This window comes from Clarias gariepinus, chromosome 2, assembly GCF_024256425.1.
Source record: "Clarias gariepinus isolate MV-2021 ecotype Netherlands chromosome 2, CGAR_prim_01v2, whole genome shotgun sequence".
Classification (NCBI taxonomy): domain Eukaryota; kingdom Metazoa; phylum Chordata; class Actinopteri; order Siluriformes; family Clariidae; genus Clarias; species Clarias gariepinus.
This window is the reverse complement of record NC_071101.1, coordinates 2027502-2053675: the sequence shown is the minus strand read 5'-3', so window position 1 is coordinate 2053675 and position 26174 is coordinate 2027502. Positions and strand designations below refer to the sequence as shown.

Here is a 26174-nt window from a genome sequence, read left to right as displayed (position 1 = left end):
GTGTGATTTAAGGAAGGGTTTTTATTTCAAATGTTTATGATCCAAGTCTAGAAGAAAAAAAACTTTTTCTCTACAGTTTCTCTCCTTAGTTCAGCTCGAAACAGGAAGTGTGTGTTAACGTTAAGCTCACATGAAGTGAATTATTTATTTGGATGAACTTTATGGTTAAGATCTTCCTCATTTTCTCAAAGACACCACACGACACACACCGTTTATATTCAACACTTTTTAATTTCACTGTTGTATAAATAAACTCTGCTTGATCAACTGGACTGTACAGTCTCTCATATAGAATTATTACAGAAATATATTGTACAGTTTTACAGTCTCGTGTTCACCTTCACACACATTAAACAGACATCTTTACTTATTGAAAATAAATCTCTTCTTCGGACACAAAAAAAGATAAAGACGATAAAATCACCAGTGTTAGGACTTTATAAATTATAAACCTGATAAAAAATAATAAAGAATAATAAAATCTTAAAAAGAAATGTCATTTAAAAAATGAATCTTGGCTGCTCTTGGCTAAATCACGCACATATTAACACACACACACCATGTAAAATATAAATCCTTCTCTTATTAACGAGAAACCTGTCACACACACACACACACACACACACGGTCTCATCGCCAAGGGATTAAAATAACGGGACAACAGGACAGCTGCATTAAGTCTTTGGCAGAGTGTTGAGTCTGAGATTAGTCTTTGGTGGAGTGTTGAGTTTGATATTATTTTTAGCATAAGTCTTAAATCCGGGATTAGTCCTTTAGTTCTGAGATCAGACTTTGCAGGGGTTTTGAAGCCAAGATTAGTCTTTGCAGGAGGGTTAAGTCTCGGATTAGTCTTTGTGTGGCGTCTTGTATTATACTTTGATGAGTGTTGAGTCTGAGATTAGTCTTTTTTAACGTTCTTTATCTGGTATTAGTTGTTGCGGGAGGGTTAAGTCTAAGATTAGTTTTTGCGTGATTGTTGAAGTGCTAAGTATGGGATTAGTCCTGAGTCTAAGATTAGGCTTTTTGGGAGTGTTGAATCCAGGATTCATATTTGAGTTTTTAGTAGACGTTTAGTAGAGTTTTTTTCTTTGCAGGGGTGTTAAGTCCAAGATTAGTCTTTAAGACTGTTAAGCCTGGAGTGTCAGTATTTGTTGGAGTGTTAAGTCCGGGATTAGTCTTTGCTGGAGTGTTGAATCTGAGGTTGTCCTCAGGTGGAGTGTTGTTAACTAAACTGTACAGTTACTTACAGACAGTCAGGGGTTAGTTTTTGAAAAGTGAGTGGCTCTTAAACCATATATAGCTAAACTTCAAACGCTGATTAGCGCTAGCATTTGCATTTTAAGACAAACATGTTGATTATATGCTGTAGGAAAGAAGGCTCGGGTCGGCATTTAGGTAAAAGTGTGTGTGTGTGTTACGTCAGGAGTGTGTCATCTGTCAGAATCGTGTTAATGACTGTCTTATGGTCAAGTTCAAAAAGAAGTAAGAGGCTAAACACACCTTATTACAAGTCCGGGATTAGTCTTTGTCGGGTGTTAAGGTTTACAGGAGCGTCATGTTTGTGCCCTGAGACGCAACGCTATAAAATACGGGACGTCTCTAATCTATAAGACTCGGCTAACAAATGCTAGCGTTCTGAGATAAACATAGCTGCTTTCTTCTAAAGTGTGTTAAGTCTTAGGGTTTAAAAAAAAACGGAATAATTGATTAAACTAATTTGCTAACGCTAAAACTATAAGAGAAAAAAAAAACATGCTAATCAAATGTGCGTAAAATAATTCATACAGCTGAACTCAAACTAATAAACCAAAAGCCTAAACATGCTCTACAGAAGTCTTACTGAGGAATTTAAACTGATTCTCTCTGATGTTTAGACACCAGTGATGAGACCAGGATTAGTCTCTGAAGCTTCAGGTTGATTGGACTAAAGTTTAAAACTTGTTAACATTAAACGTAAACGCATGCTAATACAATGCCGTGAAAAGAGAAGGTTCAAGATAGTTATCTGCTGGAGTCTGAGATTAGTCTTTAGTACGCGTCACATTCGGTCCAGAACTCGACCTCTAATAAGTGCTAAAAGCTAAAGAATGCTAAAAACAATACCTGGCTAAAGTGCAGTGTGTGGAAGCAGGTAGAAGAGATGATTGATCATGTGACAGGAAGTTAGTGGAGCAGTACAGGAAGGTTCATTTTTTGGGTTGTTTGTTTTTCTTGTTCAGGATCTTCATTAGGTTCTTTGACATAAAGTAGGGTTTCTCAGCGCTGCCGTCGTTTCTCTCCAGGTCCTCCACTGAGGAACACAGTAAGGAGTATGGTGAAGAACATGGTGAAGAACTCTCAGAAAGGAACATGGTGAAGAACCCAGAGAGGAACATAGCGAGGAAAATGGTAAGGAACAATGTGAAGAACTCAGAGAAGAACATGGCAAGGAAAATGGTGAGGAACACAGCAAGAAGCTTGTTGAGGAACACAGTAAAGAACATGGCGAAGAGCATAAAGACGAAAAATAGTCATGAACATCATTAAAAAGACAGCAATGAATACAGCGAGGAGCAAAGTGAAGAACTCAGTAAAGAACTCAGAGAGGAACATGGCGATGACCACAGTGAAGAATGTAGTAAAAAATGTAGTAAAGAAAACGATGAGGAACACGATGAGGAACACATGAGGAACACTGAGTACATGATTAGGAGTAAAAGGGGGCGTGGCCAAGTCTCCCTTGTGGGCAGTGAGGTGGTGTACTTACAGAAGCAGAGGAACAGTGTATCCACACACATGCTGTAGACGCTGAAGAACGCGCTGGCAATGAGATACGCACCAAACACTACCGCCTGTTACCACACACACACACACATCAACACATCATTTCCCTGTCCCATAATTCATCAAGTGTAAGTGTGTGTGTGTGTGTGTGTGTGTGTGCGTGTGTTCTTACGATGATGGGCATCCAGTAGTAGTTAAGTGATGAAGCTGTGAAGGCCGAGTTGGGAACCACGATCCTCCCGCTGAAGAAGAAAAACGCCAGCACACCTGTGGAGGAAATAAACAAACAAACAAACAGATAAACAAGTAAACAAACAAATTAATAATAAACCAGTTTAAGTTCAATCTGAGAAAGAAATCAGGATTAATTTTAAAAAAATCATTTAAGATTTTAAATCAGAAACTAATGATACAAGCAAATTAACATGTAGACACTGAGACCGTCCGTCTGTCTGTCTGTCTGTCTGTCCGTCCATTTCTCTCTGTACGTCGGTCTTTACAGTGGTGCAAAAAAGTATTTATTCAGCCACCAATTGTGCGAATTCTCCCACTTAATAAGATGCGAAAGGCCTGCAATTTTCATCATAGGTATACCTCAACTATGAGAGACAAAATACTAAAAAAAAAAAATCCAGAAAATCACATTGTAGGACTTTTTAAGAATCTATTTGCAAATTATGGTGGAAAATAAGTATTTGTTCACCTACAAACAAACAAGAGTTCTGTCTCTCACAGACCTGTAACTTCTTCTTTAAGAGGCTCCTCTGTCCTCCACTCGTTACCTGTATTAATGGCATCTGTCATCAGTATAAAAGACACCTGTCCACAACCTCAAACAGTCACACTCCAAACTCCAAGACCAAAGAGCTGTCAAAGGACACCAGAAACTAAACTGTAGATCTGCACCAGCCTGGGGAAACTGAATCTGTAGGTAAGCAGCTTGGTGTGAAGAAACCAACTGTGGGAGCAATTATTATAAAATGGAAGATATACAAGACCACTGATAATCTCCCTCGATCTGGGGCTTCACGCAAGATCTCACCACATGAACTGTGAGCAAAAATCCCACAACCACACGGGGGACCTAGTGAATGACCTGCAGAGAGCTGGGACCAAAGTAACAAAGGCTACCATCAGTAACACACTGCGCTGCCAGGGACTCAAATCCAGACGTGTCCCCCTGCTTAAGCCAGTACTGCCCGTCTGAAGTTTGCTAAAGAGCATTTGGATGATCCAGAAGAGGACCCGGAGAATGTCATATGGTCAGGTTGAAACCAAAATAGAAATTTTGGTAAAACTCAACTTTCATATTTGGAGGAGAAAGAATGCTGAGTTGCATCCAAAGATCACCATACCTACTGTGAAGCATGGGGGTGGAAACATCATGCTTTGGGGCTGTTTTTCTGCAAAGGGACCAGGACGACTGATCCATGTAAAGAAAAGAATGAATGGGGCCATGTATCGTGAGATTTTAAGTGCCTCCTTCCATCAGCAAGGGCATTGGAGATGAAACGTGGCTGGATCTTTCAGCATGACAATGATCCCAAACACACACCGCCCGGGCAGCAAAGGAGTGGCTTCTTAAGAAGCATTTTAAGGTCCTGGAGTGGCCTAGCCAGTCTCCAGATGTCCACCCCATAGAAAATCTTTGGAGGGAGTTGAAAGTCCCAAAACATCACTGCTCTAGAGGAGATCTGCATGGAGGAACGGGCCAAAACACCAGCAACAGTGTGTGAGAACCTGGTGAAGACTTACAGAAAACCTTTGACCTCTGTCACTGCCAAAAAAAGGTATATAACAAAGTATTGCAAATAAATTCATAAAAAATCCTACAATGTGATTTTTTTTCTTCTTATTTTTCTCTCATAGTTGAGGTTTACCTATGATAAAAATTACAGGCCTCTCTCATCTTATTAAGAGGGAGAACTTGCACAATTGGTGGCTGAATAAATACATTTTTGCCCCACTGTATGTCTCTCGTCACGTCTGTCTGTCTGTCTGTGTCTATCTGCCTGTAATTGAATCTGTCTGTCTGTCTTTCATTGCATCTGTCTGTCTGTCTCTTGTTGATCTGTCTGTCTGTCTGTCGTTGCATCTATCGAGAGACGAGAGTCTATCTCTCATTGTGTTTTTCTGTCTGTCTCTCATTGTGTCTGTCTGTCTGTCACTGTCTGTCCCTCTGTCTGCCTTTCTGTCTCTCATTGTGTCTATCTCTCGTTTTACCTGTCTGTCTCCCATCGCGTCTGTCTGTCTGTCTCCCATTGCGTCTGTCTGTCTGTCTGTCTCTTATTGTGTCTGTCTCTCATTGCATCCAACTGTCTGTCTGCCTGTCTGTCTCTCATTGGTTCTGTCTGTCCGTCTGTCTCTCATTGCGTCTGTCCGTCTGTGTCTATCTGCCTGTAATTGAATCTGTCTGTCTGTCTCTCTCTCATTGCATCTGTCTATCTCTTGTTGATCTGTCTGTCCCTCTGTCTGCCTTTCTGTCTCTCATTGTGTCCGTCTGTCTCTCATTGTGTCTATCTCTCGTTTCATCTGTCTGTCTCCCATCACGTCTGTCTGTCTGTCTGTCTCTTATTGTGTCTGTCTGTCTCTCATTGCATCCAACTGTCTGTCTGCCTGTCTGTCTCTCATTGGTTCTGTCTGTCTGTCTCCTATTGTGTCTGTCTGTCTGTCTGTCTGTCTCTTATTGTGTCTGTCTGTCTCTCATTGAATCCAACTGTCTGTCTGCCTGTCTGTCTCTCATTGGTTCTGTCTGTCTGTCTGTCTGTCTCTCATTGCGTCTGTCCGTCTGTCTCTCATTGCGCCTGTCCGTCTGTCTCTCATTGCGTCAAACTATCTGTCTGCCTGTCTGTCTCTCGTTGTGTCTGTCTCTCTCTCTCTCTCTCTCTCTCTCTCTCTCTTTCTTACCCACTCCTCCCACTACCAGCAGTTTGCCGAAGAACAGCAGCAGGTCGGTCACTTTATCCAGCACCACCACCCTGAAACACACACACACACACACACACACACACACACACACACACACAGTTTAAACTATATTTTACTTCTTTCTCTCTACTCTGTTATAACTGTACTCACCTCCATTCAGTTTTTTTTGTTATTTTATTGTAATTTAACTAAAATCTAATAATAATTAAATGACTAAACCACAAATCTATCATTTACATACCCCTTATTTTTTGTTATGTATTTAGTTTGTTTATGTTTTGGGTTTAATCAATTCACTAATGTCATTACACTTAATAATTACAATCTTTTATTTATTATCAATGATGTATATGTACTATTGTGATGCTCAGTTGTCTTTACAGCTTCAGTATAAAATCTTATGAACATTATGATTATGATTATCGTTGTGTTGTTGTTGTTGTTGTTGTTACCTGATGATGTTCCTCATGAGCAGAGAGAAGGCGTTTTTGGCTGAGACACAGAAGTTTTTACCGTAAATAGCGATCTGTGAAGAGAGACAAAACGTCAGATTTAAAACTCTTACACTGACTCTGTGTGTGTGTGTGTGTGTGTGTGTGTGTGTGTGTGTGTGTGTGTTTTACCATGATGTAAGCGTTTCTGTTGATGAACTTGATGAATTTTTCCAGGCAGTAGAAGCAGCATTTTAGACAACAAATCAGAAACCGAGCACAGGGGTTCTGAGCCTCTGCACACACACACACACACACACACACACACACACACACAAGAAGAGAGACACACAAACTCACTAATTAGAGACATGAATTAGAGTTTGAGAAGTATTTGAGACAGGTGTTCAATACATGCGAATTAGAGTCGTGAATACGAGGCGGTTATTAGTCAAATTAATCTGAGACGTGTATACAAGAGACATGAATTGAGACGTGTATATGAGACACGTGAATTCAAGATGTGAATTTCGCACACGTGTATTCATGTATAAATAATTCATGTTATCACTGTACATGGTTAGGATATTTGAATTCATGAAACCTGTATTTTAGACGTGTGTATTCGACGTATTTAAAAGACGTGTGTATTCGAGTTCTGTGTAGTGAGACACGTGAACATCTGGGCGTGGTCTGCTCTTGGTCTCAGCCAGTCAGGTGTGTGTTAGTGTCACTTTAGGGTTTATAATGTAGCTTTAGCGTGCTAGATCATCTTTAGTACAGTAAGTGTGTGTGTGTGTGTGTGTGTGTGTGTGTGTGTGTGTACACACCTTTACACTTGTGGTCTATGTACTCCAGAATGATGCGCACTATTTGCACGATGGTGAGAATCAGAGCTCCGAACGCCAGAGAGCCGACGTGATACCTGAGAGAGAGAGAGAGACATGTGACTGGTTTGTTGGAATTGTTTGTTTGTTTGTTTGTTTGTTTGTTTCTTTGTTTGTTGTCTTCAAACTGTCACCAGTCCCAGTGTTTCAGAATCAGGGCGGTCTGTAAGCACTTATGGAGGAGAGTGATCTCCTGACTCCTGACCACACCCCCTTCCTCCACACCAGAGTTATCTCCAGGGCGTGTGGACGAGGTTCTCACCGTAGCGCCCTCATGAAGGACGAGATCAGAGGGCATGCTGGGATATCCGAGGGTTTGTCGAAGGCCCAGTAGTAGGAGGCGAAGGCGCCGGCCAGCGTGCACTGCCCCAGAGCGATGACGAAGTTCACGCACCACAGGAAGCCCACCACATTGTACACCTGCAGGTTGAAGAGGTTCCTCTGGAACAGACCGTCCGTGTTGTACTTTATGAACACGCAGCGCGCTGAAGAACAGTTCCCGTACGCCGAGGAGTTAAACGTCTGGACACCAGGGGGACAGAGACAGAGCGAGAGAGAGATTAGACCATAAGACATGAGGGAGTGGGAACACATATAATGATGAAGAAGAAGAAGAAAAAGGAAGGGGGAGATAAGAGAGAAATTAAATAATAGAATAAGGAAAATAAAGAGAGATATAGAGAGAGGAATTATTAAAAAAATAATACCTAAGACTGAAACATCCTATTTCCATAAGTATTCACCCCCATCCCTTAGTGTAATTGGTCAAAGCCCCTCTAGCAGCGAAGACTCCAGACTCGAGTCTGAGTAAGTGTGTGAGTGATGCCACAAGCTTGGCACACCTTTTTTCCGGGAGTTTCCTCCGTTATTCACAGCAGAATCGTTCTCGCTCCACCAGGCTGGATGTTCATTGTGTTCATTGTACACATCCATCTCCAGGTCTCTCCAGAGATGTTCTATTGGCTCCAGGACTTCCACTTCCACGTAGTTCTTCTGAAGTCACTCCTGGGTTTTCTTGGTCTTGCTGAACTGAAAAACCTTCATCCCAGCCTGAGACCCTGAGCACTCTGGAGAAGGTTTTCACTCAGGATAGCACTCTATCTGTCTTTATTGTTCCCTCTATACTGAGTAATCTCCCAGAACCTCACTCCTACAGAGTCCTACAGAGACCTACAGCATGATGCTGCCACCACCACATCTGACTGTAGGGATGCGTTTAATAAGAAGATGTGCAGGATTCCAGAAGTCTGAGAGTCCTTTTGTCTCTCTCCAAAACTCCGAGCTGGATGTGATGTGACCTTCAGAGAGGAATGGCTTCTGCCTGTCTGCTGGACCATACGGACCTGACCCTTCACATTTATAGGCTCTTCATCCCTGATTGTAGGTTGAAGAGTGTAGATTGTTCCACATCTCTTCCAGTTGAGAACGGTGGAGGCGACCAGTGTCTCAACACAATCCTGTCTCTCAGGTCTACAGATAATGGTTTTGTTTTCACAGATTTGTTTAGACTCTGAAACACACCATCTACTGTGAGTCCTAATATAGACAGTGTCTATGTGTGTGTATACTGTGTGTGTGTGTGTGTGTGTGTGTGTGTGTGTGTGTGTGTGTGTGTGTGTGTGTGTGTGTGTGTGTACCACGGGGTCACAGGTATCGTTGCCGGAGATGGAGCTGCAGCCGTTCTCTGAAGAGTTGAAAGCTACAACTTTGTACACTGGACCTCCAGATGTGGCCAGATAACTACACACTGTGTTAAGGGCAAATATTATCCCTCACGCGTACACACTCTCGCGTACACACTCTCGCGTACACACTCTCGCGTACACACTCTCACACGCACAGTGATACAGAGAGAGGATACAGAGCAGTGATGCCCCAGTAGGACACACACACAAGCAGCATCACAAAGGTGACTATCGGGAACACCAGCGTCGACATCATGTAGCCCACCGCCCTAAACACACACACACACACACAATTTAATTTAAAATGCTGCCTATATGTATAAAAATGTACAAAATACTGTGTGTGTGTGTGTGTGTGTGTGTGTGTGTGTACCTGCTGGACTCCTGAATAACTGCGATGGCGATAAGAATTCGAGTTCGGAGAAAAATCAGCAGTAACAGGAGAATCGCCTCGACCACGCAGAGAATGATCACTAAGGAACAGAGACAGACTAATCACACCACAGGCTCCGCCCACAACTTCCCTTAACCAATCACATGCCTTGCCACAAACTTCTCATAACCAGACACATCACAGGCCCCGCCCACAACTCCTCATAATATCTCAATGTCCGCCCACAACTCTCCCCTAACCAATCACCATGCAGGCTAGGGTTAGGGTTAGGGTTAGGGCTAGGGTTAGGGCTAGGGCTAGGGCTAGGGCTAGGGTTAGGGCTAACCCTAGGTGCCCACAACTCTCTTTACCAGTCCTGTTGCAGGCTCCACCCAGAACCCCCAGAACCAATCTGATCTCATGCGTTGCTCCCACAACAACCCCTTAACCAATATTTAATTCAATTTAATTTTATTTGTATAGCGCGTTTAACAATTGTCATTGTCGCAATGCACAATCAAAAGAATTATTTAAGTTTGTATGGAATGTGAATGTGTATGAATCAAAATGGTCGGATCGTCCCTGATAAACAAGCTGAGGGCGACAGTGGCAAGTAAAAACTCCCTGAGATGGTAATAGGAAGAAACCTTGAGAGGAACCAGACTCAACAGGGAACCCATCCTCATTTGGGTGAAACAGAATACAATACAATATCTGGCTCCTCCCCATAAACAATCCAATCTCATGCTCTGCTCACAACCCTTAATCAATCACATCACAGACTCCGCCCACAACTCCTACTTAACCAATTCAATCTGAGGCTATGATGAGAACTTCCCCATAACCAATCCGATCTCAAGCTCCGTTTACAAAACCCCTTAATCAATTACATCACAGACTCCGCCCACAACTCCTACTTAACCAATCTCCTTAACTCAACACACTCGGAGGACAGCGCTATCCACTCCTTCCACTTGTGCGAGCTCACAGACGCCTCTGATTGGCTGTAGACCAAGTACCTTGCATGCCTCCCCTGTGAGAGAGCTCGGCCAATCAGCTCTCTCTAGACCATCGGCTGCAGTGGCCCTTAAACTTAACCAAACTAATCTTGCGCTTTACCCACAACCCCATAATCGTTTACACAACATGCTCTGCCCACAACTCCCCATAGTCAATCACATCACAGTTCTTACAGAAGGCCAGCCAGGTGTCACGGATCTGCAGGTACACGTTGACGTTGGTGGTGAAGCCCACGTTGTTGTAGGTCAGAGTGGAGTTTGCCAGCAACGCATACTCATTATAGCAGTACCAGATACCTGAGAATGAGAAACACACACACACACACACACACACACACACACACACACACACACAGTGAGTCATCACCATCATCATCCTCCATCAGTTCCACACTGTAACATACCCAACCTACCGAACGCTCCCACTGCCAGAACTCCAATGATGAGGATCCACACCAAGATGGCCGCCAAGAAGCGCAAGAGAATCAGGAACAGCAAACTGACCACCATCGCTATCACCAGACCTCTGCGGGAGAGTGTGTGTAAAGGTTAATACACACACACTGCTGGTGTACAGCATTTACTACCTTTTAACTACATAAACACGCAGTTTTACACAATTTACACAATGTGCTCAAGTTAGCATGCAATTCCAGGTGTGACCACCAGGTGCTACACAACGGACTATTTTGGCTTGTTTAATAACAAAATGATGAATAAAGGAAAAAATGACAAGAAAGACACAAAAATCAAACAAAGAACAATAGAAACAACAACAACAAACACTGAAACTACAAACAAAAAGCTGAAAAATATCTCATCAGACACGTCTGATCTGATCTTATCTTATAGTGTCCGGGGTAACTTAGTGGTTAAGGGGTTGGATCACTGATCAGAAAGTTTGAGGGTCAAACTCCAGCACCAGCAAGTTAACTTTCAACGGCTCAGATATAAAATGAGATAAAATGTAAGTTACGCTGGATAAGAGAGTCTGCCACATGCCATAAAAAGAAAAAAAAAAACATCCGTCATGTCTCTTAGGGTCAGAGTGTCAGCATGTCACGCAGGATCTGGGGACATTAGGACATTTTCAAAAATAGGATTGTTCTTCACCACACCTAACCCAGGTGCCTTTCTGGGTCAATGGAGCTCCAGAATCTGCAGTGATGTTTTATCTGATGCAGCTCTCTCTCGAGTGGAGACGTTACAGAATCACGAATAAGATGGTGGAGAGTTTCTAGAGTGTGACTAAAATAGTGTATAGTGATGTTTTATTTCACACTCACAGGACGATCCACTGCCAAGTCGAAGCGAAGTCTGCGAAGATCCGCATCCCCACGTCTCGAGCGTTAAACCCACCGACAACGTCACTGAGAGACAGAGAGAAAGAAACTCTGTATGGGTTTTAATTCAACATTGTTAGCCATTAGCCATTCCCAGAGAGATCCCTGTTCACTACTACCCACAGCAGCTACACACACTCTACACACCACAGTCTCACACATACACACACACCAGACTAGCTATGTACTCTGTATAAGAAACCCCAGAGTGAAGCTCACTACCAGCTCTACAAATCAGCATGTGGTGTCCAGCTAACTAAAAGGTGATTGGAGAGAAGAAATAAGATGCTGAGTCCAATTTACAAATCTGAAGCGCTTGTTGTGAGTGTGGGTCCTAGATCCGGATTCATTTCCTGCTCTTAGCTGGTGTCTTCTCCAGATCTAGTTCCTGAGTTGTTGCCGTTGGTTTACCGTCCCCACAGAATTCTACATTCTGGTTCCTGAAGTAGTTCCTGTTCATTACTTATTAGGTCCCAATCTACCCTCTACCTCTGATCCTGATCACTTCTCAGTTCTAAAAGCTAATCATACCTTTTGCCTACTCATTCCTCCTACTCAGACCCCAATTGACTGTAACCCCAAGATCCTCAACGTTCCTTGTGATGCAACCCTCAACGTTCCTCATAGTGAGGCCCTAAAGTTCTCCTGCCAACATTTGAAACCTGCCTCGTCCCACAGTTCTAAGAGTTTCTCATCCCAAAACCACAAATGTTCCTCTTCCCGAGTTCCTAAAACTTCATCGTGCTTAGATCCTAAACTTGGTTCTTTGGATTCTAAATGTTCCTCGTCTCAAAATCCCAAACGTTCCTTGCGCTGGGATCCTAAACGTTCCTCATCCCAAAATTCCAAACCTGCCTTGTACCAAGGTCTATTACGAGTTCTCAACCCAAAATCCACACCTCAAAACTCTCATCACTGGATCTTCCTGTCTAGATCCTAATCGTTCCTTATCATTTAATCTTGTTCATTATGAATACATTTTTTCTATTTATTCTTTATTTCCCTGTTCTATTTTCAGCTTGTCCCTAAAGTCCCTAGATCCTGCACATCCTTAGTTTCAATTCACACCTCGGTCCCAGTTCATGTATCTATAATTATTAGTTTATAAGGTCTAGTTGGTCCAGTAGACCCCAGTCATCTGACCACAGAATCATCTGTGAATACTAGAGATTTGCTGAGTGAACTTTGCTTTATTTTGGATTGGAATCAGCTATATTCGGATGGATAAAGAAAGAAAACAAAAAGTTTTTTTTTCTTTTAAGCGTTAAGTACACTCGTGTTGACTCACGCTGAAAACCCTCCAGCACTGCCAAGGAAAGAGAGATACATGTTATGGCATGGTGAGCGTTTAATTAAAATTTAATCTGGGTGCATTTTGTACACATAGATACACTCACTGTATGGCCCAAAAGTATGTGCACCCGTGACCATCATGCCATTATGTGAACCCTTATATAAACACATTTTTCCCAGAAGAAATAAAAGGGGAGCAAATTATAATAAGCAGCATAATTCAGAAATGGCACGATCAACAAGGTCATATAGTTGGTGTGAAGGTCAGGGGTTCACATACTTTTGGCCATAATGGTGTATTTAGAAGTCTCTGTGTATTTGTGCATGGTGCAATGCTGGTGTATGTGATGTTACCCCGTAGCATTCTTGATCGCGTTCACAGTTTGATTGCCATTCATGCCATAAATAGAGAAGCTGGGAGGGATGAAATCATACGCTGGGCCTAGAGAGGGTAAACACCTTCCCAACACTACACACACAAACACACAAACACAAACAGTGAAGGTTCAATTCAGAATCATGTTCGAAACTCTGTCTCATACTACATCATTTCACCAAACGCTGAGGAGGAGTTAGGGAGGGTCTCAGGTCTCAGTGTACCTGATACTCAGAGCAACTAGTGATGTCATGATTACTGAGACATGACGAGTATTGATTCATTCCAATACTCAACACTTTCAGGTACGTCCTACATCACCATAGTTTATCCTGCAGGAACATTCCACCAACCGGCCTTGGAACGGTCACGAAGCTTTAGCATATCACAGTGACATTCAGTGCCACGTTACACCACCGAGCCAGATGAAAGTCACACAATCTAAGATTCCATTCCATAATTTTTAGCTTTGATTACAGCCAAATGATTCCTCATGCTCCCAGGACCTCTCTTTCACACTCTGTCCTGGAATATGGTCGTGTCATCTGGGAAGAAAAACTCCATAGATAATGATATCTATGGATAGATAGATATCATTCTTACGCTGATACGCCCATCACTCGGAAATAGGCTCAATCTGGACTCATCAGATCGCAGGACCTTTTTCCATCGCTCCAAAGTCCAGTCTGGTAAACAGTCCAGTTTTTGGCTCCAAACTCCAGTCTTTTTGGCAAACCCAAGCCTATTTTTTAAAACGTTTTTCTTATGGACACTGAGCTGTTTAGTCCCAATCCTGTGAGCGCTACTGGTGATTTGTTTTTACCATGCCTCTTCTCCAAGCGTTTAAGTGACCTCCCATAATGCTCATTCAGGATGTCCTTCTGACCACATTTCTCCTTAAACCGTGAGGGTTTAATAACGTTTTGTTTAGCTCTTCGTCCAGTTCCAGTCATTTCAGTACAATCTCATTAGTTGTTGTCGTTGCTTCATGCAGGTCTTTCAGAAACAGGGACAGCAGTGTATGAAACTTTGGACTATGCCATATGTATCTCTTTTACAAATGTGGGTTGTGAATTAAGAGAAGGTTGGCGAGTTTCTGCCCTGTTTAAATCACAGAGTAATACAGGGTCTCCATGTTGCAGGAGAAATTAACGCTGATTAGCAAAGGACAAAACCTCCTTTACAGGATGGACAGCCCCTGGTGAATACACACATCTCTCCCACTAAGCATGAACATCAGGTGTCAAAATGGAACAGAGAGAGAGAGAGAGAGAGAGAGAGAGGCGGACCTGAAGAGGTGGGCGTGTAGAAGAAGGCACACAGCTCCTTGTTAATGATGTCCGTGGCACTCTGAGTGGAACAGAGAGACGAAGGGTAGGTTAATGCAGTAGAACATGAAGCGGCAGTTATTTACAATGGAGTTCCTGACAAGTGGATGAATAAACAGACAGGTGTGTGACTGTGTGAGGTGGATGACAGACGTACATATTTTGAGTTACTGCTGAGGTTGAAGGACGGCACACACAGCTCCTGCTTAAAGTACTGACTCAGGGTCGAAGTGGGCGCCATGTAGGCTGCAGGGTCCAGAGACCAGAACCCTGAGGGACACGACTTCAGGCAGATCTGCAGCACAGGATGGGAGGCGTTAATCATACACACACACACACACACACACACACACACACACACACACACAATCTGTCCTTATATGTCTTCATGCTCACCTGAGTGGTGGGACACTGGAGGCCTTGAAGTGCGGCGGCCATGATGTTTGTAGATGTGGCACACTTGAGGATGTTAAAGTAAAATACGTTTGGCTTATCCCTGAGAGAGAGGGGGGGAGGGGGGTGTAACGATGATGTCATTAGATAAAAACCTACTTTTCACAAGGTTGTACATCATAACACAAATTGTGTTAAAGTTTGTGTGTGTATAAGTGTAAAAATCTATATGTGTGTAAGTGTGTGTGTGTATGTACAGTATGTATGTGTGTGTATGTATGTATGTATGTATATGTGTGTATGTGTGTGTGGGTGTGTGTGTGTGTGTGTGCGCTCACTGATTGGGTGGCAGACCACAGAAGGTGCCGGTGGAGTTTCGTGGGTAGAGAACGAACCGAGGGTCACCATAAATCCACGCTGCAACACACACACACACACACATACACACACACACACACACACATTTATTTTATCAGTGTTTTTTTTATTATATTCTATGATTTTATGGCTGCTTTACACTATTATCTGTTTTACGCGTGTGTGTGCATGTGTGTTCTGGTAAGACTCTGAGCTGTGTGTTATAAAGTGTGTGAGTGTGTGTTGTGTGTGTGAGTGTGTGTGTGTGCGCGCGCGCGTGCGTGTGTGTATGTGTTCTGGTGAGACTGAGCTGTGTGTTATAAAGTGTGTGAGTGTGAGTGTGTGTTGTGTGTGTAAGTGTGTGTGTGTGTGCGCGCGCGTGCGTGTGTGTATGTGTTCTGGTGAGACTCCGAGCTGTGTGTTATGAAGTGTGTGTGAGTGTGTGTTATAAAGTGTGTGTGTGCGTGTGAGTGTGTGTGTGTTATGAAGTGTGTGTTGTGTGGTATGAAGAGTGTGTGAGTGTGTGTGTGTGTGTGTTATAAAGTGTGTGTGTGTGTGTTGTGTGTGTGTGTGTTATGAAGTGTGTGTGTGTGCGTGCGTGCGTGAGTGTGTGTGTGTGTTATAAAGTGTGTGTTGTGTGTGTGTGTTATGAAGTGTGTGTTGTGTGCTGCCTGTACGTTTCCCATCCTGAGGTGTAACTATGCTAACACTAAGCTAATATCTTAGCATTTGCTGCTACATTATAACGAGCTGTGCGGTGATCTCTAACGCTAACATGTGGTGTGATCTCAGGATTAGCACTAAAATCTCTAACATGTTTATTTATTAGCACATGATAAAGCGTTATAATCACAGACTAGCGCTATAAACTGATTACAGAATGACTCAGCAAAAAAATAAATCAAGTGTGAAAGGTGACGCTGAGGCTAATCCACCTGGATCAGATCAATGCTAATATACTGATATTAAACTTACAGATTAGCATTAGCAATAGCATGGTTAACATGGATGAGGGTACAGGCTGTTGTGTGTGTGTGTGTGTGTAGACTAGATAAATTGCTTAAGCGTCATCACTAAATGGCTAAATGTTCATAACACTTCCTGGTTCATGGTATGTGTGTGTGTGTGTGTGTATATGTGTGTGTGTGTGTGTGTGTGTTTACAGCAGGTTACACCCTGTTTAATGTGAGTAAATAGATTGAGGATTCCTCTGAACAACACACAGTCATGACAGAGGCCTTTGTGTATACGTGTATGTACGTGTGTGTGTGTGTGTGTGTGGACCAAACCATTTGAATATGGTTCATGTTTGTCGAAGCTCCTGAACTAAGAATAGATCATGTGTGACACTATTAGCTGACTTAAACCGTTTACTAGCAGCTTAGCTAATACGCTAAGTGCTTACACCGCGTCATATAAACACCCATTGTTTCCTGCTACTTCGAGCCAGAGGTCACATGACCTCATTTAACTCGCGGTTTTAACCTAAGCTCCGCCCTTGTTGACCCAGGGAGTGTGTGTTTTCTCACCCAGAATTCCGACCACCATGTATCCGAGCAGGACGAGCATGAAGAGGACGCAGCAGATGATATCAGTGCAGCTCCTGGACAAAAACCACGCACATCAGCACTGCTTTCATCTCTCCAGTGCATACATTCAAGAGCAGTCACACACACACACACACACACTTGTACAAACCTGTTGTGAATGGGTCCATTAAACGATGGGTCATACTGCGTTGGCTCTCCTGAGAGGCAAAAGCATAAAACATGTTAGCGATCCTCATATCACATTGTCTTATCTCCAGCACAAATGGACGGGTGAAGAGAGCGAGCTAGTCATGCGCTAGCTACAACTCAAACTGATTCTTTGCGATTTATGGGAGAAAAAAAAACAAGCAGAAAATAACTTTTTTTAGTATTTTTCTTTTTACCCCTCACACATACACCTGGTACAACTGGTTGGATTTACCTCTTGGTGACAGAATGCTAAGCAGTTGTTTCGCTAACTTGCTAGCAGAGATGGGGGGAGGGGGAAGGGAATTAATTCGGTTACATTCTACGATTTTTTCTTGTGACAAATCGCATACAAGTACACTGATCACAAAACCGTATTTATATACAGGTACATGTGCATTCGGTGGAGACACTGTGCTGTAGTGGTTAGCACTGTGGCCTTGCACCTCCATGGTCGAGGATTCGATTCCTGTTTATGGAGTTTGAATGTACCCCAGCTTCCTCCCACAATCCAAAAAATATGCAGATTAGGCTAATTGATGTTCCCATATTGCCCGTATCATGTAAATGAGTGTGTATGCCCTGTGATAGACTGGCACCCTGTCCAGGATGTCGTCTGCCTCATGCCCACTTAAAATCCCTTGGTATAGCCTCCAGGCTTCACACGACCCCATAAAGGATAAGCACTGGAGAGAATGAGTGGTTGCATTTGAGGTGGTAAAATGTTGCAGGTCCTCTATAATCCTTCATGCTGTCAACTATTGTCATTATCATCGCGGGGGAGACGGGAAGGGTACACCTTTAACGGGGTGCCAATCCATAGCAGGACACATACACACTACGGGCAATTTATGAACGCCAATTAGCCTGATCTGCATGTCTTTGGACTGTGGAAGGAACCCAGAGAAAACCCATCAAGCACGGGGAAACCATGCAAACTCCATGAACACAGACCCAGACGCACAAATCGAACCCGGACTGTAACGGCATGAGCCCACAGTGCTAACGCCTACACCACTTTGCCGCTATGTTCTTAACTATTCACAAAAGGAAATTATTTGCCAAGTTTGTTTACAATTGTAACAAAATCTGAATTATGATACTTAAAAATAAATAAATAAACCACAATATGAATCGGATCTGCGGCTTGGTATCGTGATAATATCATATCAGGTGATGAGCCCTGATGGTTCCCCTTCCTCCTTACTAGCATGACCGTGAGCTGAACTGTGAAGCCGCTAATGCACTAATAAATCACCCAGACCCCAAGCTGGTTTGTTATTTAGACAGAATTCTACATAGCTTATGGAGTTGCCCTGGAGACATTAGCTTAGCTCCTCATTAGCTTAGATCATGACGTTAGCTTAGTCAGTTGACCTGAAAAGTCGTCCCTGTGACCAGGTGGCACCTGACTAAGCAGGAGGAGGGAACTACTGTAGGAGAAGTTTGAAATAAAGGGGTGGAACAATGTTACTATTGTTAGCTACCATGGTAACGATGTTTAAAAGGTCAGAACAGAACTGTACCGCAATAGCAAACTCGTAGGTAAATATAAGGACACAGGACATGGTGTGTGATTTGGGACACAGCCAGTACAACACATACAGGTGCATGAGTGTGTGTCGCTTTGGCGGCTTTGATATGAGTTAAAACTGGTTTCAATATGGGTTAAACCTGTTTAACAACAAAGATAAAGAATAAAGTGCTGAATCTGTGTGTGTGTGTGTGTGTGTGTGTGTGTGTGTGTGTATACGCATAAGGTCCTCTGTGCCTATTCAGTTAGGTCCATTTTATAAAAACAGAGATATAACCAGATGGAATTAATACACACATACAGAATTGGCAGTTTATTAGGAACTAAACAGGGACCCACTCTGTGCTTTAAGAGTCCTCTTTTATTAGGTTCATATTCGAACCTGAAACCCATTTTCTCACAAACACTAGTCTATCAATCGCCGGGTTATCTTGGGTCAACATTTCCTGCTTGGCCGGTCACTTGTCACAGAAACTCATAAAAATATGAGCTCATAATAGATCTAATCTTTCTCAAATAGCTATTAAACTACAATCAAGGCCTTAATATCATCAGTGTGTGTGTTTTATTCCTGTTTACATGAAATTATAGAACCAACACATTTTTCTAGTTCCAAAAAACAAGAAAAGTCATTACAATTTTGTGATTTAAAAAAAATCTTATTTACGAAGTTTATTTCTGATACACGACCTTTAAGAGTGCTACAGTAGCTGTCCTTAGCTGCTGTTACCATGGTTACCATAAGTACTTAATAGGAATCAGTGTTTAAAATTTCAGACTTCCATCATTCCTGAGATACAGGGGAGGTGTAACTATAATTATACAGAAAAAGCTTTAAAGTTCCATAAGTCATTACGTCTGAAGTATTCGGGCTAGACGCTTGAAATTCTCAGGATTTGCTGTCTAACAAAAGATATCCTTAATTTATAAAACTGAAAGTTAAGAGTTGTATATTTGGCAAATTCTGCAGTTGATTTAGAAAAATAATTCTGCTTTGCTAGATGAAAGCACATCAGATCTTTTGAATTGATTATATCCAGTCCTGCTGAGTATTTTAGGAATTAGATGTTTGTCTAAAAGAACTCTCTTACTTATGATGTGTATGTACAGTATACAAGGTACATTCAAGTCAAACCAAGACTTGTACTGAAATTCCTTGTAATTGAAAAAAGTGATTGACATTTACAGAAGACTTCAAGCACAGTATGGTGATGAGACACTCAGCCGCAGTAAAACATTTGAACAGTGCATGAAAACACGTCCGTGGAATACGCTGCCGCTTTGATGACTTTTTGTTTTAAAGGTTGTTGTTGTTATAATAAGGAAGTGCATCAATATTTTATAAGGATATATAAGGAAACAGTTTGAGACTGGGACAGCAGCATGTCACCACGTTATCAGATCAGGTTACTGATAAACTGTTACTTAGCTTGGTATGGGGGCGTTGTTAAGGAAATCATATTTTATATATATATATATATATATATATATATATATATATATATATATATATATATACACACAGTATATATATTTATAAATATAATTTTTCTTACACTTGTTGATAGGTGAACTGGTGTGGCCTACAGGAAATAAAACTCTCTGGAAATTGCTGAAATAGAAAATGAATCAACCTCAGGGTTGGACCATTAACTCATCTCACCACGCCGATCTTTCTGTAAATGGTTTTCTTAAAATAGCTTTCTAACATGACTCAGAATTTTCGTGATATTTTTCTCCAATTAGTGTGTGTGTGTGTGTGTGTATGTAAAGAAGGACACTCCTGACTTTAAGGGCGTGTCCAGGCTGAGCCACATGCGTATGGATCTCTGAGGGAGCGAGCGCTTTGTTTCCTGGCAGCTCTAATGCTTTAGTTGGCATGCGACACACATACACAAACACACACACTGTCGACATAATAAGGCAATTTAGGATATAATCTATCCCCCCCTCCCAACTCCACCACACTGCAGTTTTATTTGTTCATTTACCTGAGCTACAGTAGATGTGCGTCCTGCATTTTTTTTACACAACCACAACTACAAACACTCAAATGATACGATTCTCGGATCTCTGTCCCGTCTTTATAACTGCGATGAACCGTGCAGAAAGCAGGCTAGATCCTCCTGTACCGTTCATATACTCATTATATTTACAAAAAAAAACAATAAATAACTACAATAATAGATCTTAATTAACAATCTCAGTTACTTCTTCATTTTCCCTTTTTTAGATTGGCCGTAATACAGCTTTTAATTTTGCTTTTTTTCGGTTTGTGTTCCTGGTTGCTCTTTAGGTTAAGGGTCACGCTGTAGACAACTAAAAGCTGATGATTTGATTAAAAACAAGGAGGGAGAGAGATTGGGGGAGGAAATGGACTTTAATATTTGACTCTAATTTGCATTCTCTAAGCCTGATGCAAACGTGTTCAGCTCGCTGCACCTCTGTGTTTTCCCCCGGACTCAGACAGTCAGTTCACCCCAAAGCCACCCAGATCACGTCTCTGAACATGTCTTCTTCCTGCTCCAGAACCTGCTGCAGAACCTGCTCCACAGACCAGACAGGAACCGTATCCTGTATTCCCCCTCCACTCACGTCCCAACCTATGAAATTGGATGACATGCTGTACACGTTACCCCGTGACTACTTTCGATTGACAGAACGAGTCAGCTGTAGGGGTGTGCTGTGATCACAGCTGCGATGTACTGTGTGCTTTAGACCATTAAGGTTCTGGACTGCATTGCACACGGATCTGACTAAAGATCCCAGAGCACTAGCAAGTTCTAGCCAAGGGCGAGTCTCTAATACAGAGAAGGACAACAAAGTGAACAGAGCTCCAGCACATTACAAACACAGTCCAGAGCTCGTCCAAATCTTAAACCCAATCTGGAGATCCTCCAAACGCCAATACCAACCTAGAGCTCCACCAGACATCAAGTATAATCTAGGAGTCGTCCAAATCCTAAACCCAATCTAGAGCTCATCCAAACACCAACCCACCAATCTAGAGCTCCTCCAGACACCAAACAATCTAGAACTCCACCAAACATCAAAAGAAATGTATAGCTCTGCCAAATCTAAACCAATTTAAAGCTCCTCCAAATACAAACCAAATTTAGAGCTGCTCCAAATACTAATCCCAATCTACAACTCCTCCAAACACCAATGCCAATCTAGAGCTCATACAAATCCCAAACCTAATCTAGATTTCTGCCAACCATCCATCCATCCATCTAGGGACCTCTGCAATCCAACGAGGGACGGTGGAGGCCAGTAGGGACCACTGTGTTTGTTTCCACTTTTTTACAACCGTGATAGAACAAGTTCTCCACCAAACACCAAACCCAATCTGGACCTCTTTTACTCCCAATCTGATTTACCGTTCCTGTAAATCCAACACACTCTACAGTTTCTCAAAGTCCAGTACAACACCCAGTCTAGCCTGCCTCCAAATCCAAAACATATTTTGGCATTTATAATTTTATTTACATAAATTAAATTAAAGACATTTTTATGAAAAATCGTGGTCTGCTCTAATAGTTATGTGAATATTTTTGAGCCAGTCTAAGCCAGAGTTTAACGAGTGCGTGATTAAAGTTCTCTTAAAGGAGCCATTAGGCACTCGGGGATTCAGACTCAGATTGAGATTAAAGCGAGCCATTATGAGACGTTTCACATGAATGTCTGTCCTGTGTCCCTGAGGAACCTGTTCCACTGGAAAAGATCAGATCACATTACACTGAACAAAGAAGAATGGAAGAGGAAGAGAGAGAGAGAGAGAGAGAGTAGAAATGAAATAGAAATAAAAACATAAAAGGTGACTCTTTAGTTTAATTCTGTTGTTCTACTGCAGTCTTGTCTTTGTACTGAAATCTTTCTATTCTGTTCTATCTTTAGGTCTTGTAGAGAGGCGTTTCATATCGCGCTGTGTGGTCATGTACATAACAAATAACATTAGAATTTGATTTGAATACAATAATCCACTCTAACCATCACCATGCCTGTTAGCTCTGTGTGTAAATATTTATTTAAGCCTTCGGATTAAAAACACTCTTAATAATTATTAAGTATTTCAACAAAGTCAAATAATCTGTCATCAAGGTTTTATAAAGTCCTGGTGGAAACTCGACCGCATCATCTCTAATCATCTGATTAATAATATAAATCTCTGTTGTCCTGGTTAAAGTCTGATTAAACCTCCACCCATTTGTTTAACAGTCAATCTCTCTGTCTGTCTCTCTGTCTCTCTCTCTCTCTGTCTCTCTGTCTCTCTCTCTGTCTCTCTCTCTCGTACCTGACCACACTCTGATAAAGTCTAACACTATGAAACTCTTACTGTTTGCTTATCTATCATCTGATTGTACGCTGTAACGTCCCAGCTCGGTTGTGTGTTCTGCTCGTCTTCACGTCATGAACAGTGTGGAGTTCTGCATCCTGATTGGTCAGGAAGTGTTGATTCATTCTCTATAAGCTTTATAGTAATGCACGGTCGCTCTGATACGTTATGGTTTCCATAGTAACATCATGTTGATAGGGACCTGTCCAGTGAACGGTATGGTCTTTCAGTTAGAAGTCTTTTAGGGAAGGAGTCTCCAGTGTCAGAGGAGGTTTCTCAGTCAGGACCGCAGCGAGAGCAGGAAGTAACATCTTTTTACCAACATTAAATGTCACAATAAACAGAGAAGGTGAGAGAAACACATTTATACATTAAACCCGACCTCGTGAAACATGGGTTAATGATTCATCCGAGCCCATGGGATAACTCTGGGAACTCGAACCCGGCTTTGTTCTTCTCTTAAGGTCGTGACATGGCTCACGGCTCACGACGGCGTGATCGTGTCACTGGGAAGCATAAACGTTTACCAACACGGCGCGGACTTTCCTGTCTCTACACTCGGTCTCAGTTGCTCCATTTCTGGCGTCTTCTTCATTGGGTCCATAAATACTCACAGTTTCCCAGCAGCAGTTTGTTTTTTCCAACTTTAGTTCTCAAACACTTGACCTTTTCCACCGAATTCAGCATTAACGTCATAAAGCCTCCTCACTGCTCTGAAACATGAGACTGCAGGAAGTGTGTGAAGTATGAGAACACCTGTATCTGATATAGACAACACACACACACACACACACACACGCACACACACACACACACATGTGCACGCACAGATGGACACTCACTATGTGCTGCTCTTAAAACTCTCACAAGTCTAAAGGTTAAGAGCCGAGGCAGAATGTAAAAAGTTCCTGTGGTTAATCATCAAAACACATCACGATATTCCTCATCACACACACACACACACACACACACATACACACACACACACACACATCATGTGATCACACAATTTTTTACATTTCTTCGTTGTGTTTTTTTTTTGCGGTTTAATAAACTGTTTGAAGGTTTTTTTTCTCAGTACAGTGGAGTATTGTCCCCCTTGACGTCCCCTACACAATGCTCTAACACACGTCTCCCCTCAGAGAGACACCAAACCCACAGGGAATCCCGAGTGTCGTACACACGCTGCACTCAGTTACGTCTTGGTTCACATTTAAAGTGTGAAGCAGGACAGAGAGGAGAGAAACCGAAGCTGGACCAGGTGTTTCAACGCCCTGGTTGGAATGTCCTCGACTCTTTACTGTCAAATGAAGCTGTTTCTGCCAAAGGTCTACCAAACACAGAGTCTAGACACACACACACACACACACACACCAAACCAAATGCAGAATCTAGGGCCCTAAACCCGACCAAACACGGAGCCTTAAAATGTATTTACAGTTACGGCTTTCCGCAGACACCATCATCCAGAGCAACTTCGCTGGATCTGTTTACCCAGTTTAATGATGACGCGGGTTCAGGGCCGCGCTCAAGGGCCCAACAGTGGCAACCTGGTGGTGGTGCTGGGGTTTGAATTTGGACCTTCTGATTAGTACTCCAACGCCTTAACCAATGAGAAACTCAATGCCTACCAGATGCAATGTCAAAAATTCTCAACAGTGACCCAAAAACTACCGAATGAAGAGTCCAGAGACCCGACGCCAACCAAACACTGTCCGCAAATAAGAGACTATAAATAGAGACATTTACATTTGCGCTACACAGATGTTTAGCAGAAGCTCTTACAAAGCGATTCACAAAAGGGCTTTGATGTTTTCGTCACTGGACAGATTCTTGTGTAGTGTGTGTGTTGTGTAGTGTTGTGTAGTGTGTGTGTTGGGGATCACAAAGTCTCTAGACTGAACTCCTACTAGAGACCCAACTCCCACCAAACCCAGTCTAAAAACAGAGACCCAATGTCCACCAGAGTCACGAGACACCTACCAACCACAACACCTCCCAAACCAGAGTCAGACACAACATCGTCTGGAGCTCGAACACAAAGTCGTCTGGATTCTGATTGACATATGTTTCCCAGTCGTCTCCCTGGACCTCACACTCCCGTCTCATATCAGCTGTTTATGGCCGAGTTTTTACAGAATGCCGTAAACCTCTGGATGATACCAGGAACGAATCCTCCTGCAGGACGTAGAGTCTGGGTAAGTAAGAAGGAGGTTCGGGGACTGAACACCGTGATGACGTTATCAAACAGAAGTGCACTGTGTAGTGTATAGAAGAGATCTGACACACGCTCTCGTCTGTTTGACGTCAATAAGAGATCAGAGGGAGTTTATTACTCGTTATATACATGAAGAACTCTGTATATGACTATAGAGTATAAATGATCAGATTTACACCGACACAGAGTTCACTACATCCAGGGTAAAACTCAATATTGTCTAGAGCAATGTTACTGTATGTGCCAAAACGTGTAAAAAGTGTCTCATCTAAAGGGTGAAAATAGTTCAGACAGGATCATATACAGTAACACCGTATTACATAACACTTAACGCTTCTTACATCCTGATCCATGCTTCAGGCTTTTTCTTTTTTACATACACATTTATATTTTAATCCAATAAAAAGAAACACTTTTGCTAAACACAATTTCATGCCCTTTTTATGTCCGTAGTGTCCGTAACTTTTTTTTTTCATTATTCAAATCTTTCAGTAATTAATTGTCATTCAGATGAAACTTGACCTGTTTAGATTTTACATGAAAAGACATCAATTATCCTAAAATGAATAACTGTTAAGATATTGCCACATAATTGTGACATGGTTACGGACACTACAGTATTTATTCATTTATTTACTTATTTTGCTTTTTATGCTTTTACCAAAAACCAGTTTATGTGTACGTGCATGCGTGTGTGTGTACACTCGCTACAACAGTGTGTATTACAGTATCTTCTACACTGTCTCTGGTGCTACACACACACACACACACACACACACACACACACACACGACTGTATGATGAGTGAAGGTGTAGTGAGATGTTCCTCAGACAGACAGATATTAGAGAGAGAATCTTTCCCTAATGATGATTAAAGCACACACACACACACACACACACTCACCATACTCAGACGACTGCTGTTCTGTATCCTCTTTCTTCTTCCCCATGATGATGAGGTTCTCTGTAGAACCCTGAGACTCACAACAACACAAATCTCTTCCCTCTCTCTCTCTCTCTCTCTCAGTAACAGGTTTCCAGGCAGTGACGTCACAGTGCACCTGCTGCGGCGCTGCTCACCTGAGCTCCCCGCCCTCTCAGCTCCGCCCTCTCAGCGCACTGGAACCCGAAGCGCCCTCTGGTGGCCGAGTGAGAATAAAACAAGGATTTGATT

At 42.4% G+C, this 26174-nt stretch overlaps 1 protein-coding gene across 1 annotated transcript; it reads right to left on the bottom strand.

Annotated features, from left to right (window-relative positions):
• Positions 1-211: 211 nt before the first annotated feature.
• Positions 212-26027, bottom strand: slc44a4 (solute carrier family 44 member 4). The gene is made up of 22 exons (XM_053491142.1): positions 25905-26027; positions 16875-16923; positions 16706-16779; positions 15158-15236; positions 14823-14922; positions 14584-14721; positions 14388-14448; positions 13077-13191; positions 11373-11456; positions 10500-10612; positions 10261-10383; positions 9068-9167; positions 8871-8963; positions 8647-8749; positions 7272-7531; positions 6953-7047; positions 6315-6418; positions 6144-6217; positions 5671-5741; positions 2936-3030; positions 2747-2831; positions 212-2290 (listed from the first exon to the last, which is right to left on the bottom strand). The coding sequence occupies exons 1-22, from the start codon at positions 25948-25950 to the stop codon at positions 2187-2189; spliced, it is 2166 nt and encodes a 721-aa protein (XP_053347117.1). The 5' UTR covers positions 25951-26027; the 3' UTR covers positions 212-2186.
• Between the last annotated feature and the right edge of the window lie 147 nt (positions 26028-26174).

Bases quoted from the DNA above. Each gene is read 5' to 3' on its own strand.
- slc44a4 (XM_053491142.1), bottom strand. From the start codon at position 25,950: ATGGGGAAGAAGAAAGAGGATACAGAACAGCAGTCGTCTGAGTATG. The intron at 14,449-14,583 runs GTACGTCTGTCA...TGTTCCACTCAG, and splicing joins TCAGCAGTAACTCAAAATAT to AGTGCCACGGACATCATTAA. The intron at 5,742-6,143 runs GTAACAACAACA...TGTGTGTTTCAG, and splicing joins CTCATGAGGAACATCATCAG to GGTGGTGGTGCTGGATAAAG.